This window comes from Hemiscyllium ocellatum, chromosome 7, assembly GCF_020745735.1.
Source record: "Hemiscyllium ocellatum isolate sHemOce1 chromosome 7, sHemOce1.pat.X.cur, whole genome shotgun sequence".
NCBI classification, from domain to species: Eukaryota; Metazoa; Chordata; class Chondrichthyes; order Orectolobiformes; family Hemiscylliidae; genus Hemiscyllium; species Hemiscyllium ocellatum.
Genome location: NC_083407.1, coordinates 9,354,305 through 9,373,147, shown reverse-complemented (window position 1 = coordinate 9,373,147; position 18,843 = coordinate 9,354,305). Strand labels below are relative to the sequence as shown.

Below are 18,843 nucleotides of genomic sequence, written 5' to 3'. Positions count from 1 at the left end.
TTAGCCCAGCTAGCTTCTGCTATTGTTTATGGTCCATGGAGGTTTCCTTTCTACCTCATTTCACTCTAATAGTTCTTATGTTATCTCTCATGTGCCCCTCTAATTTTCCCTTAGCCATAAGAGACAATTTTTTTTTGCATAGAGAGTGGTTCATGTGTGGAATGAACTTCCAGAGGAAGTGGTGGGTGCAGATACAGTAACAACATTTAAAAGATATTTCAATATGTACATGAATAAGAAATGTCTGTAGGGATAGGGGCCAAGCGCAGGTAGGTGGCACGAGCTTAGTTTGGGATTATGATCAGCAGGGTAGTATTTCATGTGGAAAACAGTCAGTTGACAACAAGTTTTACACAAGAATAGTTTTACTCTCGTGAGTTTTCACTCTCGCCACTGAATCAGGAGATTGTGATTTCAGGTTGATACTGCTCAGCAACAGTCAAGGAATGCTGCAGTGTGGAGGATGTCATGTTTCAGATGAGATGTACCGTATTTTAAGCAATACTTTTACGTAAATTCATCATTTACATCTTTATTCTTCCTATATATTTATGAAACCAACATGATTCTGGCCATTTAACAGCCCTTCATGGGCTCCTGTCCGAAACGTCGATTTTCCTCCTTCTCGGATGCTGCCTGACCAACCTGCTTTTCCAGCGCCACTCTAATCTAGTCTCTGATCTCCAGCATGTGCAGTCCTCACTTTTGCCCATTTAACAGTCTACTCAATATTTTTAAATATTTGATCCTCTGTCCATGCTTTGTGATGTCTTTCCATCATTTCCATCAAATCCATGATTTCAAATTTGTGACATAATAATCATTATTGCATTTCCCACAAAACCACAAGGGAATTGGAAATGTTGAAAAATAATAAACTAGAGTTTATACAACAACGGAGATGTTTATGTTCATTTTGCAACATGGTGTCAAAATTTTCAAGAAACACTCTAAAGGTATTTTCTACCTTTAGAATGATTTCAATATTAACAGTTCATCTCGTCATTTCTTCAAACATTCACGTCTTTTCTTTTACATAAGCAATTAAAGTTTCATTTTAATTTGCTGGTAAAAAAAAATCCATTAATACACGCTCTTCTTGTTTTCGTTGACAAAAACAAATGTCATCTTTCTTCTTTAAATGAGCTATAATCTCATCAAGTAGTTAGATTAGATTAGATTACTTACAGTGTGGAAACAGGCCCTTCGACCCAACAAGTCCACCCCGACCCGCCAAAGCGCAACCCAACCCATTCCCCTACATTCACATCTTCACCTAACACTACAGGCAATTTAGCCAGGCCAATTCACCTAACCTTAATTTTCCTTTCTCTCCAAGTATCGATGGAAGAGGTGATCACAAGCAGATAGCATTCTACAGTGTTGTGTGGGGCTTGAATTGCTGGAGTCACGAAAATTGAGAGTTCAAATCTTGTTTCTATTTTCTAATCAACCTGTTCAGAGATATTTTCACACACCTCAGGAGCTGGTGGGATTTGAACCCGAGCCTCCTGGTCCAGAGACGGGACTCTACATTTTTTAAATTTCTCATTTTAAAAATATACCTTATTCACATATTTACACATGGTTACAAATACAGTTGGTTCTATATGTAGCATATCAAGGAAACAAACAAACATTGGAGTTTGACTCTATCCAATATACAAACCCAAGGCATCTCTTGCTTTCCAAGACTTTATTTACATGCATTTGAGACACTGGAAGGGTCTGATTACTGAATGGACTCCAATTTAACTTTACCAGAAGGACCTCAGACAGTGATCTTTCCCCACTACACCTTGGCAACAGCATCCCTCAGCATGTAGTCCTGAACCTTGGAATATGCTAGCCTGCAATATTTGGTCAAGGTCAACTCCTTGCTCTGGAAGGCCAACAGGTTTCGGGCAAACAAAAGAGCGTCTTTCACTGAGTTGATGGTCCTTCAGGCGCACTCAATGTTTGTCTTGGTGTGCATCCAGGGAAGAGACCATGCAGCACAGAATCCTGCGTCACAGGATTAACCTAAATAAAATCTACTGCATCTTTCTCCAGACATCTCTTGCAAAGGCACATGCCAGAAGGAGATGTGCGACAGTCTCTACCACTGTTACCGCTTCAAGGGCAGCACTTGGTGGCGCAAGCAGACCTGGTGGCAAAAAGGATCTCACAGGTAGTGCCCTTCTCACCACCAAGCAATGTCTTGTTGATTGTTCAAAAGTTCTGGTGATTAGACATTCTGCAAATGACTCTGACAGGAATGCTCAGGGACCTACATGACAGGATCCACCCTCTCCTTTTCCCGCATGATCTCAAGGACACTACATGCTGACCACTTCCTGATGGACTGTGGTCAAAGGTGTTTTCTTTGTAAATATCTCCACAAAGGACAGGTGATATGGAACAGTCCAATTCCTTTGACAGTTCCATGATGAGGCAACTTCCATTGTTTGCAACACTGGTAACAGACAGAACCTCAGTACATAGTGACACTTAGTGTCTGTGTACCAAGAGTCTTTGCACAGTTTGATGCAGCTGCACACAAAGGTGGCCATCAGGATGAGGGGGGCCACTGGGCATGATCATTCCCACGACCATTGCAACACAGTAGCCTGGCATCTCAGTGCATTGCTGGGGGAAATATCAGAATGTCAGGTTAACCAACTTTCAACTGAAACATTAAACTGAGGCTGTCCCTTCTCAACTGGGTGCAAAAGGCTGTGTGACACAGGGCCGACTACTTCAAAGTCAGCGAACGGGAGATTTCATTCAGGGGCTTGGGAAATATTTATTCTGCAATCAGAATAATTAAAATAGATTATCTGTGTTTGGGCCTGGTCACATTGTTGTCTGTAGGACTTTGCTGCGTGCTGATTAGTTGCCGCTTTCCTACGTTAAAACTGATACCACGCTCAAAAATGTTAGCTTGCTTTGGAATATCCTGAGGCCAAAAAAGCTGTTCATAAAGGAAAGTCGTTCTTTCCGTCGCAAATTACATACCGAGTAGGTTTGAGCCTCAAGTGGTGAGAAAATCCATTCAATGTAAGCAGTCATTCCTGGCTGGATCTCTCCACGTGGGTTCAGGCACTGAAAGATGGGATGGTTGTAATTCTGCTCGATAACATCTTTCACAGAATCCAACTGAATATCATATATAACTCGCACCGAGCCTCCATTGTATAGCTCATAAATCTGTGGTGAGTGAGAGACACAAGGAAACAGATGAATATGGAGAGCCACAACAATTGTTTGGTGACCAGCCAATACATTCCAGAGAGCCCTAGGTATTGCCATTGCTGGTTGGACATAGTCCTGAATGCTTTATATCACAGCTTAATGACTTCTCTTCTGCTGCATCCTCCACAGTCCTACCATTAGATTACCCAAATGTCTCAGGTATATCCTATCCTTCCATACCAACTGGAAGCTATAAGGGCTCATTTGAGACTCAGTTAGATTTGTGACTATCAAATACTCCTTTTCCCCTACCTTTTGTGCTTTGTAACTAGTCAACTAAACTACCAACATAAAAAACATATTTAAAGGTTAAGTGAATGGTCAAAGATCTACCAAAAGCGTATAATGTGGGAAAATGTGAAAAGGACCATTTTGATAGGAAGAGTAAAAAAGTATGCTATATAAATGGTGAGAGCTTGCAGAGCTGAGATGCAGAGGAATTTGGGGTATCTTCAAAGGTTTAGTATTCAGGTACAACAAGCCGTCAGCAAAGTTAAGAAAATGTTATCATTTATCACAAGGAAAATCGAATACAAAAGTCTGCACTTATACATTACACAGTGATTCCATATCCTGAATACTGTGCAGAACACTGGTCACCTTATTAAAGGAGGATGTCAATGGGTAGAAGCAGTTTGTCTGTCTCTACTTCCTGCTGAGTTGGGAAAGCAGCCAGCATAATCAAAGACCTCCCTCTCTCACCAGGTTATACTCTCTTCCTTTCGGCAGAAAATACAAATGTTTGAAAACACATACCAACAGATTCAAGTACAGCTTCTTCCCTGCTGTTATCAGACTTTTGAATGGATCTCTCATTTCTTAAAGTTGATCTTTCTCTGGACCTCCTCTATAGCTGTAACACTATATCCTTTATCCTGTTCTATTACCCTAATGTACTTATGTAAGGCATCCATGATGTGGAGGTGACTGTGTTGGAGTGGGTGGACAAGGTCAGAAGTCACACAATACCAGGTTAGAATTCAACAGGTTTATTTGAAATCACAAACTTTAGTTGCACTGCTCCTTCAAACTTCACCAGATGAAGGAGCAGCACTCCAAAAGTTTGTAATTTCAAATAATTCTATTGGATTATAACCTGGACTATATGGGCAGTTCCTGACAAAGAGTTTATACTAGAAATGTCAACTCCCCAGCTCCTTGAATGCTGCCTAACCGAATGTGTTTTCCAGCATCACACCTTTCAACTCTGATCTTCAGCATCTGCAGTCCTCACTTTCTCCTAATACCTGGAATGGATGAGTTGTCTCGTGAAGAAAGGTTAGACAGGTTAGCCTAATATCTGCTTGAATTTAGAAATGTCAGAGGCAACATGATGGAAATATTTAAAATCATGTGGGATCTTGACAGGGCAGATGTGGGGAGGATGCTTCCTCTAATGGAAGAATCTAGGACTCAGAATCATTTTTTCAAAATCAGAAGTTACCCATTAAATCATACTCAATTATCTTTATTTCCAGAATTTACTAATCAGTTTACTGCAGCACAATCAAAATTTTACTTAAACAATTGTAGAAAGAGTGTTGGTATCTTGAGGGATACACTCACCTGTTTAGGTGGGTTGGAAGTGCTGATACAAACAGGAGCAAACTTATGATGCGTGACAAGGAAGTGGATGTAGCAGTGATCTTTGGGCACCGTGATGCCAATAAAATTTAACTAAAAAGAGACAAAAATGATTTTTAATAAGTATTTTACATTGCTGCATTAGTACTGGTTTGAGTTGAAACACTTAAAAATGCTTTTGGATATGTTAAATCAACCTATTCAGAAATGTTATTACACATCTCTGTAGTAGGTGGGACTTGAACCCAGGCATCTTGGCCCAGAGTTCGGCACACTACCACTGCACCACAAGAACCCTAAGATAGTATTTAGAAATAAAGGAAACATAGAAGGTTCACCTGCTTTTAATAAGTCTTTTCTTATGGGTGAATCAATGTTAAATGAATAATAAGCCACAGGTAATCCCCAAGATTAAAGACTGCATTTAGATTACTTACATACTTACAGCGTGGAAACAGGCCCTTCGGCCCAACAAGTCCACACCAACCCGCCAAAGCGCAACCCACCCATACCCCTATATTTACCCCTTCACCTAACACTATGGGCAATTTAGCCTGGCCAATTCACCTAACCTGCACATCTTTGGACTGTGGGAGGAAACCAGAGCACCCGGAGGAAACCCTCGCAGACACAGGGAGAATGTCCACACAGTCAGTCGCCTGAGGCAGGAATTGAACCCGGGTCTCTAGCGCTGTGACTGTGCTGCCCCTGATACTACTGCTACTGCTTCAACTGTCACCACCCATGCAACCACAGGGTCTGTGGTCTCACTGCCACTGATGCAGCAGCAAGAGACATCGAACATAGAGCAATACAGCGCAGAACAGACCCTTCACCCCTCAACGTTGCACCAACCTGTGAACTAACCTAAGCCCATACCCCGACACTATCCCATCATCATCCATGTGCTTATCTAAGGATTGTTTAAAGCTTCCTAATGTGGCTGAGTTGACTACATTGGCAGGCAGGGCATTCCACACCTGTACCACTCTCTGAATAAAGAACCTGCCTCTGACATCTGTCTTAAATCTATCACCCCTCAATTTGTAGTTATGCCCCCTCGTACAAGCTGACATCATCATCCTGGGAAAAAGACTTTCACCGTCTACCCTATCTAATTCTATGATCATCTTGTATGTCTCTATCAAATCCCCTCTGAGCCGCCTTCGTTCCAATGAGAACAGACCCAAGTCTCTCAGCCTTTCCTGATAAGACCTTCCCTCCAGACCAGGCAACATCCTGGTAAATCTCCTCTGCACCCCATTCTTCCTGTAATGGGGTGACCAGAATTGTGTACAATATTCCAAGTGCAGCCACACTATTGTTTTGTACAGTTGCAGCATGACATTACGGCTCCGGAACTCAATCCGTCCACCAATAAAACCTAAAACAATGTATGCCTTCTTAACAGCACAATCAACCTGTGTGGCAACTTTCAGGGATCTATGTACATGGACTCCAAGATTCCTCTACATATCCACATTACCAAGGATCTTTTCATTGACCCAGTATTCTACCTTCCTATTGTTCTTTCCAAAGTGAATCACCTCACATTTATCAGCACTGAACTCCATTTGCCACCTTTCAGCCCAATTCTGCAGTTTATCCAAGTCCCCCTGCAAGCTGTAACATTCTTCCAGACTGTCCACTATTCCACCGACTTCAGTGTCACCTGCAAACTTACTGACCCATCCACCTATGCCTGCGTCTAAGTCATTTATGAAAATGACAAACAGCAGTGGTCCCAAAACAGATCCTTGTGGCACACCCACTAGTAACCGGACTCCGGGCTGAATATTATTCATCAACCACCACTCACTGCCTTTTTACAGAAAGACAGTTTCTAATCCAAACTGCTAAATCACTCTCAATCCCATGCCTTCGCATTTGATCCAAAGCCAATCAAAGGCCTTACTGAAGTACATGTACACCACGTCAACTGCCCTACCCTCTTCCACATGCTTGGTCACCTTCTCAAAAAACTCAATGAGGTTTGAGAGACATCCTCCAGTCCTCTGGTACTAAACCTGTAGGAAATGACGACTTAAAAATCAAAGCCAAAGGCTCCAACACCACCTCCCTAACTTCCCAGAGATTCCTCAGATAAATCCCATCCAGCTCAGTGGACTTATCTACTTTGACTCCTTCTAGAATTGATAACACCTCTTCCTTACTAACCTTGTGTTTTCTAGTCTAATGTCTCGTATCTCATTCTTCTCCTCTACAATATTCTCCTTTTCCTGAGTGAAAACCAATGAGAAATATTTGTTTAGCATCTCTCCGATCTCCACAGGGTCCACACACAACTTCCCACTTCTGTCTTTGACTGGCCCTATTCCACCCTAGTCATCCTTTTATTCCTTACATACCTATAAAACCAACAACAACAAATACAGGCAATAAAACGAGTGCTTTTCAAGTGTTTTAAACAAATTCAAATCGGGGATAAAATTCTGAGTTTTTTCACTCTCCCCTCTCAACACTTACTGCTCCACTCCTGACCTTCCACAGCCTGCCTCCCACTTACTGCTGTCGAGGTTAGAGTGGTGCTGGAAAAGCACAGCAGTTCAGGCAGAATCTGAGCAGTAAAATCGGCATTTCGGGCAAAAGCCCTTCATCAGGAATACAGGCAGAGTGCCTGAAGGGTGGAGAGATAAATGAGAGGAGGGTGGGGTGGGGAGAAAATAGCATAGAGTTCAATAGGTGAGTGGGGGGGAGGATGAAGGTGATAGGTCGGGGACGGGGGAGGGTGGAGTGGATAGGTGGAAAAAAAGATAGGCAGGTAGGACAAGTCATGGGGATAGTGCTGAGCTGAAAGTTTGGAACTGGGGTGAGGTGGGGGAAATGAGGAAACTGTTGAAGTCCACATTGATGCCCTGGGGTTGAAGTGTTCCGAGGCAGAAGATGAGGCGTTCTTCCTCCAGGCGTCTAGTGGTGAGGGAGCGGCGGTGAAGGAGGCCCAAGACCTCTATGTCCTCGGCAGAGTGGGAGGGGAGTTGAAATGTTGGGCCACATGGCCGTGTGGTTGATTGGTGCGGGTGTCCCGGAGATGTTCCCTAAAGCGCTCTGCTAAGAGGCATCCAGTCTCCCCAATGTAGAGGAGACCACATCGGGAGCAACGGATACAATAAATGATGTTAGTGGATGTGCAGGTAAAACTTTGATGGATGTGAAAGGCTCCTTTAGGGCCTTGGATGGAGGTGAGGGAGGAGGTGTGGGTGCAGGTTTTGCAATTCCTGCGGTGGCAGGGGAAGGTGCCAGGATGGGAGGGTGGGTTGTAGGAGGGCATGGACCTGACCAGGTAGTCATCAATGTAGTAGAGGAAGAGGTGGGAGTGGTGCCGGTGTAAATACGGAGGATGGACTGTTCTACGTATTCCTGATGAAGGGTTTTTGCCAGAAATGTCGATTTTACTGCTCCTCGGATGCTGCCTGAACTGCTGTGCTTTTCCAGCACCACTCTAATCTCGACTCTGGTTTCCAGCATCTGCAGTCATTGTTTTTACCTAGTTTTTCCCATTTACTGTTGTGCTATCCTGCTCTTCCTGGGCCTGAGGGAATCAGGTGCTGAGTGGAAGAGAAGCAGTGAGGGGTCTAGACCACAGTGCTGAATGCGTGGATCGGGGGGGGGGGGGGTGGCGCAGATGACAAATAGAGCTGGGAGCGGAATGAAAGTGGCAAGAGTTCCTTGGACATCAGTGGCATGCACTTTTGTTTATTCATTCGTGGGACAAGGGCATCACTAGCTAGGTCAGCATTTTTGCCCACGCCAATTGCCTCGGGGGCAATTAAGGGTCAACCACTGGCTCAGTGGTAGGTACAGAGGCTAATGCAGAAGGCTGTTTATGTAACTGGAGGCCGGTGAGTAATGATATATCACACAGATCGGTGCTGGATCCCACATTATTTGTGGTATATATAAACAATATACAAGAAAATGTGGAGCGGGGAGAATGATCAGTAAGTTTTTTGAGATTTGAGATTTTGGAGAAGACTTGTAGCTGATGTTATGAACCAGCGAGCAAACTTTCAACCTGACACAGAGATTGGCTGGGTAGTTAATGGTAAGGAAGAAAGTCTCAGATTGCAGGAAGATAGACACAGATTGGTCAGATCAGTGGAAGATGGAATTTAATCCTGATATATGGGAGGTGATGCACTTTGGAAGATGTGCCATGGCAAGGTAGTAATCAATGAAAAGTAGGAGGCTCACAGAAACAGACGGATCTTGCAACCTTTGTCCATAGATCCCTGAAGGTAGAAGGACAGTATTCACATTGAAAAAGGGCAATGTTAGTGAGAATATGGTGAAACAGACTACTCGATTAGATGGGATTGCGGTTGACAAAGAGGATGCTTTAGCGATTTTGGAGGATCTGAAAATAGATAAGACCCCTGGGCTGGATGGGATTCATCCTTGGATTCTCTGGGAAGCCAGGGAGGAGATTGCAGAGCCTTTGGCTTTGATCTTTGTCAACAGGAGAAGTGCCAGAAGACTGGAGGATAGCAAATACTGTTCCCTTGTTGAAGAAGGGGAGTCAGGATAACCCGGGTAATTATAGACCAGTCAGCCTGACTTTGGTTGATTTAGCAGTTTGGATCAGAAATTGGCTAGCTGAAAGAAGACAGAGGATGGTGGTTGATGGGAAATGTTCATCCTGGAGCTCAGTTACCAGTGGTGTGCTGCAAGGATCGGTTTTGGGGCCACTGTAGTTTGTCATTTTTATAAACGATCTGGATGTGGGCTTAGAAGGATGGGTTAGTAAATTTGTGGGATGACACTAAGGCAGAGTTGTGGATAGTGCCAAAGGATGTTGTGGGTTATGAAGGAACATAAATAAGATGCAGAGCTGGGCTGAGAAGTGGCAAATGGAGTTTCATGTGGAAGCATGTGGGGTCGTTCATTTGGAAGAAGTAAGAGGAATGCAGAGTACTGGGCTAATGGTAAAATTCTTGGCAGTGAAGATGAACAGAGAGATTGCGGTGTCCAGGTGCAAAAATCCCTAAAGGTTGTCATCCAGGTTGATAGGGTTGTTAAGAAAGCATATGGTGTGTGGGCATTCATTGGTAGAGGGATTGAGTTTCAGAGTCACGAGGTCATGCTTCAGCTGTACAAGACACTGGTAAGGCCACACCTGGAGTATTACCTATCATTCTGGTCACCGCATTATAGGAAGGATGTGGAAGCTTTGGTAAGGGCTCAGAGGAGATTTAACAGGATGTTGCCTGGTATGGAAGGAAGGTCTTATGAGGAAAAGCTGAGGAGAGTGAGGCTATTTTCATTGGAGAGAGGAAGGCTGAGAGGTGGCTTAATCGAGACATATAAGATAATCAGAGGATTAGATAGGGTGGACAGGGAGAGCCTTTTTCCTCAGATGGTGAAGGCTAACATGAGGGGACACAGTTTTAAATTGAGGGATGATAGATATAGGACAGATATCAAGGGTAATTTCTTTACTCAGAGAGTAATAGGGGCATGGAATAGCCTGCCTACAACAGTAGTGGACTCACTGACATTAAGGGCATTGGACATACATATGGTTAATAATGGAATGGTGTAGCTTAGGTGGGCACAGATTAATTTCACAGGTCGGCACAACATCAAGGGCTGAAGGGCCTGTATTGCACTGTAACGTTCTATGTTCCGTGATAGGTTAATATGGTAGTTTAGAAGACATGCAGGACACCAACCTTTATTGGTCAAATGCAGATTATAAGAGTAGGAAGGATATGTTGGAGCAGAACAGAACAGCTGGAGTATTGTGTGCAGTTTTGGTCACCATACCTTAAGAAGGATGTGGTTGCACTGGATCGAGCACAGAGAAGATTCATGAGGATGTTGGCAGAGATGGAGCAGTTTAGCTAAGAAGAGAAGCAGGATAAACTTGGGTTGTTTCCTTAAAGTGTAGAAGACAGAGGAGATCTGAAGGAGCTGAATAAGATTATGAGAGGCATGGACAGGGTGGATAGAAAGCAACTATTCCCCTTAGCTGAAGAGTCAATAACAAAGGGCATAATTTTAAGACAAAAGATAGGAGGTTTAGAAAGGATTTGAAGAAAAGATTTTTCACCCAAGGTGAGAATCTAGAATGCATGCCTGGGAGGGCTGTTCAGGTGGGAAATCTCATAACTCTTTAACAAGTACTTAGATGAGCACTTGAAATGTCACAATATTCAAGACTACAGGCCAAGTGATGGAAAGTGTAGATTAAGAGTAGTTTTTCATCAATGCAACCTCCATGGGCCAAAGCGCCCCTTCTCTGTTGTACAATTCTATGGAAAGTAAAATACGGTGGATACCAAATGCTCTATAAAAGTGGAGTCAGAGTCAGCTTCCACCTCAAGGTGCAACCAATAATGTCAGTAGTGCCAACATCCTCTACCAGTGGAGGAAAGTAGACTAACTTGAATAAAAACAAATATGACTGTGCACAGGGCAGTAGTGGGGTGATTTTCAATCTTAGCATCTGGGCGAGTACTTTGCCAGAGCAAATTGTTGCACAACTGCTCAATTTGAATCTCATTGATGCCTATGACTTAGTCCTCTCACTCCTGAAACAAAAGATTAGATTGGATTCTCTACAGTGTGGTAACAGGTCCTTTGGCCCAACCAGTCCACACCGACCCTCCAAAGAGTAATCCACCCAGTCCCATTTCCCTCTGACTAATGCACCTAACACTATGGGCAATTTAGCACGGCCAATTCGCCTGGCCTGTACATCTTTGGAATGTGGATTCAAATCCCATATCACAGACCAGCACAAAACCAAGTGTAGGCTGACACTCGAAAGCAAAGGAGATGCAGCACTGTCAAACGAGATTGCACACTAAATCTTGAGCAACTGACTATTTATCCTACAAATATCGTAAAGCATATTATCTGCTTATCACTTTGTTGCTTATGGGACCTTAGCATTACCTACACTGAACAATATACTTCAAAACTGAAATTACACTTCAATAGTACTTAGTTGCATACATGTCATTTTGGGTTATATAGAGGTCATAAAAGGTGCTATGTAAAATAAGTCTTTTTCTTTCAGTACTGAAAAACAAATCATAACACGTGGGTCCCATCTGCTTGTTCAGGTGGACACGAAAGATCCCAGTGCACAATTCAAAGAACAGCAGGCATTTTACTCGAACTGTGAGCCAATATTCCTCCTAGAGCAAATACCACACAAAAAAAAGCACAAATGGGCCATAAGATGTTGTTGGCATAGAATGTCTGTGGCACTACATCACATCACAAAACCGACTCACTGTGCAAATGCTTAGAGATTTTGGGGCAATGCAATAGCATGTTTCAGAAGTAGTACTTCACAAAGGGCCAGAGCTAGTTTATAATCCTTTGGCACAATGTCCTCACATTTGTACTATTTCCTTTATTCATAATTTTTATTCTTCCATGAAATGTTTGCTTTGCTGGCAAAGTCAGCATTTGTTGCTCATCCCTACTTTCCCTGGTCATTTTAGAGGAAAGTCAATAGCCAAACACCAACATTCTGTCTAAGCTGCACAGCTGCTCTAAGGTTTAAAACAAGGCGATCATCTTTGGCACACTGATCATGGCACTGGAATCCAGCTCTGTCTGAACTCGCTGCTATGCAGAGGTCTCTGAGGTCTGCACATCTGGAAAGAACCTTACAGGGGATGTTGTCAGTCAAATTGCTGTGGGTCTTGAATCACATGTAGCTGAAAATGTGTTGCTGGTTAAAGCACAGCAGGTTAGGCAGCATCCAAGGAACAGGAAATTCGACGTTTCGGGCCAGAGCCCTTCATCAGGAATTTCCTGTTCCTTGGATGCTGCCTAACCTGCTGTGCTTTAACCAGCAACACATTTTCAGCTCTGATCTCCAGCATTGACAGACCTCACTTTTTACTCGAATCAGTAAACCAGGTAGTCCAGACCAGGTATGGATGGCAGATTTCCTTCGCTAAAGGACATTTAGTCTCTTTCAAAAATACATGTACGTACACCCACAAGTCTCATTAACAGTTCATGCGGTTTAGAGTTGTACTTTTTATTTTATTCTGCCTCTCCTCAACTTTTCCAAATGAAGTGTATTACTTCACAACTGTAGTGTCATAGTGATGTACAGCATGGAAACTGACCCTTTGCTTCAACTCGTCCATGTTGGTCAAATATCCTAAATTAATCTAATCCCATTTGTCAACACTTGCCCCAAATCCCTCTACATCTTTCCTATTCATATACCCATCCAGATGCCTTTTAAATGTTGTAATTGTACCAGCCTCCACCACTTCCTCTGGCTGTTCATTCCATATACACACTACCCTCTGTGTGATAAAGTTGCCCCTTAGGTCCCTTTTAAATATTTCCCTGTTCTGGACACCCCACGCAAGGGAAAAGACCTTGTCTATTTATTCTATCTACGCCCCTCATGATTTTATAAACCCTCTATCAGGTCACCCCTCAGCCTCCGACACTCCAGGGAAAACAGCCCCATGCTATTCAGACTCGCCCTATAGGTGAAATCCTCCAACCTTGGCAACATCTTCGTAAATCTTTTTCTGAACCCTTTCAAGTTTCACAACATCCTTCCAAGAGGAGGGAGACCAGATTTACAAACAATATTCCAAAAGAGGCCTAACCAAAATCCTGTACAGTCGCAACATGACCTCCCAATTCCTATACTCAATGACTACCATTAAATTTCATCTGCTAATGACTGAAAAATGTGTTGCTGGAAAAGCGCAGCAGGTCAGGCTGCATCCAAAGAGCAGGAGAATCGACGTTTCGGGCATGAGCCCTTCTTCAGGAATCCTGAAGAAGGGTTCATGCCCGAAACGTTGATTCTCCTGCTCTTTGGCTGCTGCCTGACCTGCTGTGCTTTTCCAGCAACACATTTTTCAGCTCTGATCTCCAGCATCTGCAATCCTCACTTTCTCCTATCTGCTAATGACTGCCCATTTTACAGGTCTAGCTGTATTTGTGGTAGATAGTGGCACTCTATCAATGTCACTGGAATAAAAATTTAGAGGCACAGGCAAATGGTCCAGGGACATGGATTTAAAATCCACCACATGAGGAAGCAAAGTTTAAATTCATTGAATAAACTTGGAATGTAATGTTAGTTTCAGTAATGGTAATCATGACAATTGTCACAAAAAGCCAATCTGGGTTCAGGGAAGGAAATTCTGTGACCTTATTCGGAATGGCCAATGACTCCAGACTTAGAGCAATGTATGTGGTTGACTCTCAACTGTCCTATGAAATGACCACAGCAAGACACTTGGCTCAAGTGCTATTAGGGTTGGGCAACAAATGCTGGCCTTGCCAAGGATTCCCACATCCTAAGAAAAAAATCAAGAAAATGAAACCCCTTCAAGTCTGTTACTTATTCCACATTGCATTTCAAAACTTTGCGTCATCTACAAACTTTGAAATGATGTCCACGTTGTGGATAAAATGGCAAAAAGAGCAGTGGTCCTAATACTTACCCCTGGGGAACACCTCTGTCCACATCCCTGAAAAACACCCATTCACCACTACTCCCTGCTTTCAAAGCTTTGCACCAATTTTATATCCATGCTGCCACTAATGCCAAGGGCTTTTATCGAGCAACCATCTGGAAATGGAATCCCGTGAGCGATACAAGTAATGGTTAAAAGGGTTTTTTCCATTCCCCGCCAAGTGGTTTATTAAGTTTAAAAAACAGCAAAACATAACTCCCTAACAGGAATTTTAAGCAGCATGGGAATTTCCCAGACCAATGTTATTCCGGTGCACCTGCTCGAGCATTTGCTCAAGGAAATAGCAGTGTACAAAACTTGGCAGAGGTAGCACTCTTTAATGTTTTTCTTAAATGAAACCAACTTGAAGGTAAATATTTATCAACCCTTACTGCATTACACATGGTCGTTCCTGAGCGACGACATAAGCCGTAATTTGATACAAACTTGGAATATTTATCATCTTGTGAAAGTGCTTCACAGAATCACATAATAGTTGTGGTGTGGACGGAGGCCATTCAGCCCATTGTGCCCAAACCAGTTACTGCCTTTTGTATTTTTTCCAACACAATCACAACTGCAGAAAACAAAACCGATATTTACATAGTTAAAAATCAGGTTTATTTGGAAGCACTACCATGCGGAACACTGCTCCTTCATCAGGTGGTCCTCCTGTCACAACCACCTGATGAAGGGGCAGCGCTCCGAAAGAAAGTGCTTCCAAATAAACTTGTTGGACTATAACCTGGTGTTGTATGATTTTTAAAATCATACACCCCAGTACAACATCAGCATCTCCAAATTATACTTATATAGAACCTTTCACATTGCTGAATGAAAATTGCACAGATATGTCATGTAAGCCAAAAAACCTGGCTAATTACCACCCCATCAGTCTGTGCTCAATTCATCAAATGAACTGAAGGAGGGGTAATCTGCAACGTTATAAAACAGCACTTGCTTAGGAATAGCTTGCTCACTGATACTAAGTCATAGGCACAAACATTTTTAGTTGCTTCATTAATGACCTTCCTTTCAACTTAAGGTCAGAATTGAAGATGTTTACTGATGATTACATTGTTAAACACCATTTGCCACAAACTTGAAAGGGTTCAGAAAAGATTTACAAAGATATTGACATGGTTGGAGGGAGAGGTTGAATAGGCTGAGACTATTTTCCTTAGAGACTGAGGAGTGACCTTAGTGAGGTTCATGAAGGGCATGGATAGGGTGAGTAGCCAAGGGTAGCAACCCAGAACTAAAGGGGAGAGGCTTAAAGTGAGAGGGAAGAGATTTAAAAGTGACTTAAGGGGCAGCTTTTTCACACAGAGGATGGTGCGTGTATGGAATGAGCTGCCAGAGGAAGTGGTGGAGGCTGGTACAATTACAACATTTAAAAGGCATCTGGATGGGTATGTGAATAGCAAGAGTTCAGAGGGATATGGGCCGAATGCTGGCAAATGGGATTTGTTCTTTAGGTTATCTGATTGGCATGGACGAGTTGGACCAAAGGGTCTGTTTATATGCTACACAGCTCTATGACTCAGATACTGCTTGACAATTACCACCTCCAATGAAAGTCGAATCATTGTCCCTTGGCGTTCAATAGCATTACCATTTCCTATTATCAATCTCCTGTGGTCACCATTAACCATAAAATGAACTGGAACGGCCAATGGCTCCACATGGTTAACTTTCAAATGTCCTGTGAAAAGGAGTTTCGCATTAACCGCATAAGTACATAGATACAAATCGTAACTACAAGAGCCAGTCAGGAACTAGGAGGCCCCGCTGAAAGGAACTTACCTCCAGATTCCAAAACCCCATTGACAATCTGCAAGGATCAAGTCAATACTGTGATGGAATACTCTCTAGTTGCCTGGATGAGTGCTCCAACAACACTCGAGAATCTTGACACCACAGGGGACTAAACAGCCTGCCTTACTGTGTATTGGTGAGGTGCCAACTTTCCCCTCCCACACTGGCGCACAATTGCAGCCGTGTGTACAATCTACAAGTTGCACTGCAGAAATTCACCAACTCTTCTTAGACAGCACCTTCCACATCCATGACCAGTACCATCTAAAGGAATAGGGTAATCGATACACCACTGCTTGTAAATCTCTCTCCAAACCACTCTCCATCCTTGCCTTGACATATGTTACCACTCCTTCAGTGTCACTGGGTCACATTGTCAGAGCTCCCTCCCTAATGGCTGCAGTGTCTCAACAAGACAGTTTTCAGCCATCTTCACAAGTGTAATTAGAAAATGGGAAATAAATGCTGCTCCAGCCAGCTCAGCCCATTTGCCATGAATGAATATATAAAGCAATACTCCCACATACTTTGGAACTAAGTATTTTGGAAGTGTAACCACATGTAATGTAGGAAACGTAGCAGCCAATTTGTGCACAGCAAGAGTCCACAAATGCGATAACACATTGATAATCTTTTTTAGTGATAGGAGAGACCAAATTCAGACTGGATGATTGCTGCTCCAAACCATTCATAATCCTGACTTCGAACTATATCGCTGTTCCTTTAGTGTTGCTAGGTCAAAATACTGGATTCCCTTCTGAACTGCATTGTGAGTCCATCTGTACAAACAGACTACTGTGATTCGAAAAGGCAGCTCGCCATCAACTTCTCAAAGGTATTTAGGGATGGACAATAAATTCTAGTCCAGCCAGCAACACCCACATCCAATGATTGAAAAACTATAATTTCAGACGGTGGACTACTGCAGTGGTACAGAGTCAAAAAATGTGGTGCTGGAAAAACACAGCCAGTCAGGCAATATCCGAGGAGCAGGAGAGTCAAGATTTTAATCATAAGCTCTTCATCAGGAACGCAATGATACAGATAGGCTCAATGGAAGCTCAAGAAACATTTAATGTTCTGTTTAAGCACTTTATAGCTTCTGGACTGAACAATAAGTTCAACAACTTCAGACCATGAGTTCCATCTCGAATGTTGCTATGCGCTGGTCTGAATCTTGTTTATCATGTTTTTGTTTTCAAACACAGCTGTTCATGATCCTGCCATTCACGCTCTGGACAAGTAATTTCTTCTTCCTTTAAGACAACCGGCGACTATGGCAAGGACTGAATGACATCACAGGCTCTAAAAAGAGACAGTGCAAGATAGCAGACGATGACATATCACTCCCAAATTGTCTCAATGCCTTCTAAGCTTTTTGGTGGAGAGGTCACACCTATTCTGACAATTTCTGACAAACCTATCCCAACAGTCACTGCATCAGAGGTCAGATCAGTTTTCCTTCGTGTGAATCCAAGGAAAGCGATGGGACCAGATGGAGTACCAGGCCGTGCACTCAGAGCATGCGCAGATCAACTGGCAGAGGTCTTCTTGGACATCTTCAACCTCTCCCTGCAGCAGGCCACTGTCCCTGGCTGTTTCAAGAGGGCAAACATCATCCCTGTGCCTACAAAGGGTCATGCAGCATGTCTCAATGACTACCGCCCAGTGACCCTAACTTCAGTTATCATGAAGTGCTTTGAAAGGCTGGTTATGGCATTAATCAGCTCCAGCCTCCCCACTACTCGACCCACTCCAATTTGGCTATTGGATCAATAGAAACATGTCAGATGCCATATCACTTGCCCTTCACTCCTCCCTGGAACACCTTGACACCAAGAACAGCTACGTACGAATCCTACTCATTGACTACAGTTCAGCCTTCAACACTATTATCCCCTCGAGACTGATTACTAACTTAGTGATCTCAGACTAAGCCCCACTCTCTGCAACTGGATCCTCAGTTTCCTGACCCACAGGCCACAATCAGTGATGATTGGAGACAATATTTCATCCTCACTAACACTCAACACTGGAACCCGCAGGGGTGCGTACTCAGCCCCCTACTGTATTCTCTGTATACCCATGACTGCATCGCCAAATACCAGACTATTGCCATTTACAAGTTCACTAATGACACCACCATAGTTGGTCGAATCTCAGATGGCGACTAAACAGACTACAGACCGGAGATAGAAGACCTGGAAAAATGGTGCACTGAGAACAACCTAGCTCTCAATGCTGGCAAAACCAAGGAACTCATTATTGACTTTCAGCGGGATGTTACTCATGCTCCCCTACACATTAACAGCACAGAGGTGGAACGAGTGGAGAGTGTCAAGCTCCTGGGACTGGTCATCCACAACAAGCTTTCTTGGACTCTTCATGTGGATGCACTGGTTACAAAGGCCCAACAATGTCTCTTCTTCCTCGGGCAGCTGGGGAAATTTGGCGTGACAGTGAATACCCTTGCAAATTTTTATAAGTGCACCATGGAGAGCATTCTGTATGGATGTATCACTACCATACAGTGTGGCAACTGTACCATTCAAGATGGGAGACAGTTACAGAGAGTGGTGAACTCGGCCCAGACAATCACAAAGGCCAACCTCCCATCCATCTACCAGGCCGGCTGTCAAGGAAAGGCCGCCAGCATTCTCAAAGATCCATCCCACCCTGGCAATGTTTTTCTACAATCTCTACCATTGGGGAGAAAGTACAGAAGCCTGGA

The 18,843-nt window shown here is 43.3% G+C and overlaps 1 protein-coding gene across 1 annotated transcript in view; it reads right to left on the bottom strand.

Annotated features, from left to right (window-relative positions):
• Nucleotides 1-18,843, bottom strand: part of cfap65 (cilia and flagella associated protein 65) — a 150,030-nt gene that overhangs the window by 45,582 nt on the left and 85,605 nt on the right. The window contains 2 exon segments of the mRNA XM_060827726.1: nt 2,998-3,189; nt 4,801-4,911. Coding sequence (XP_060683709.1) covers nt 2,998-3,189; nt 4,801-4,911 — 303 coding nt within the window.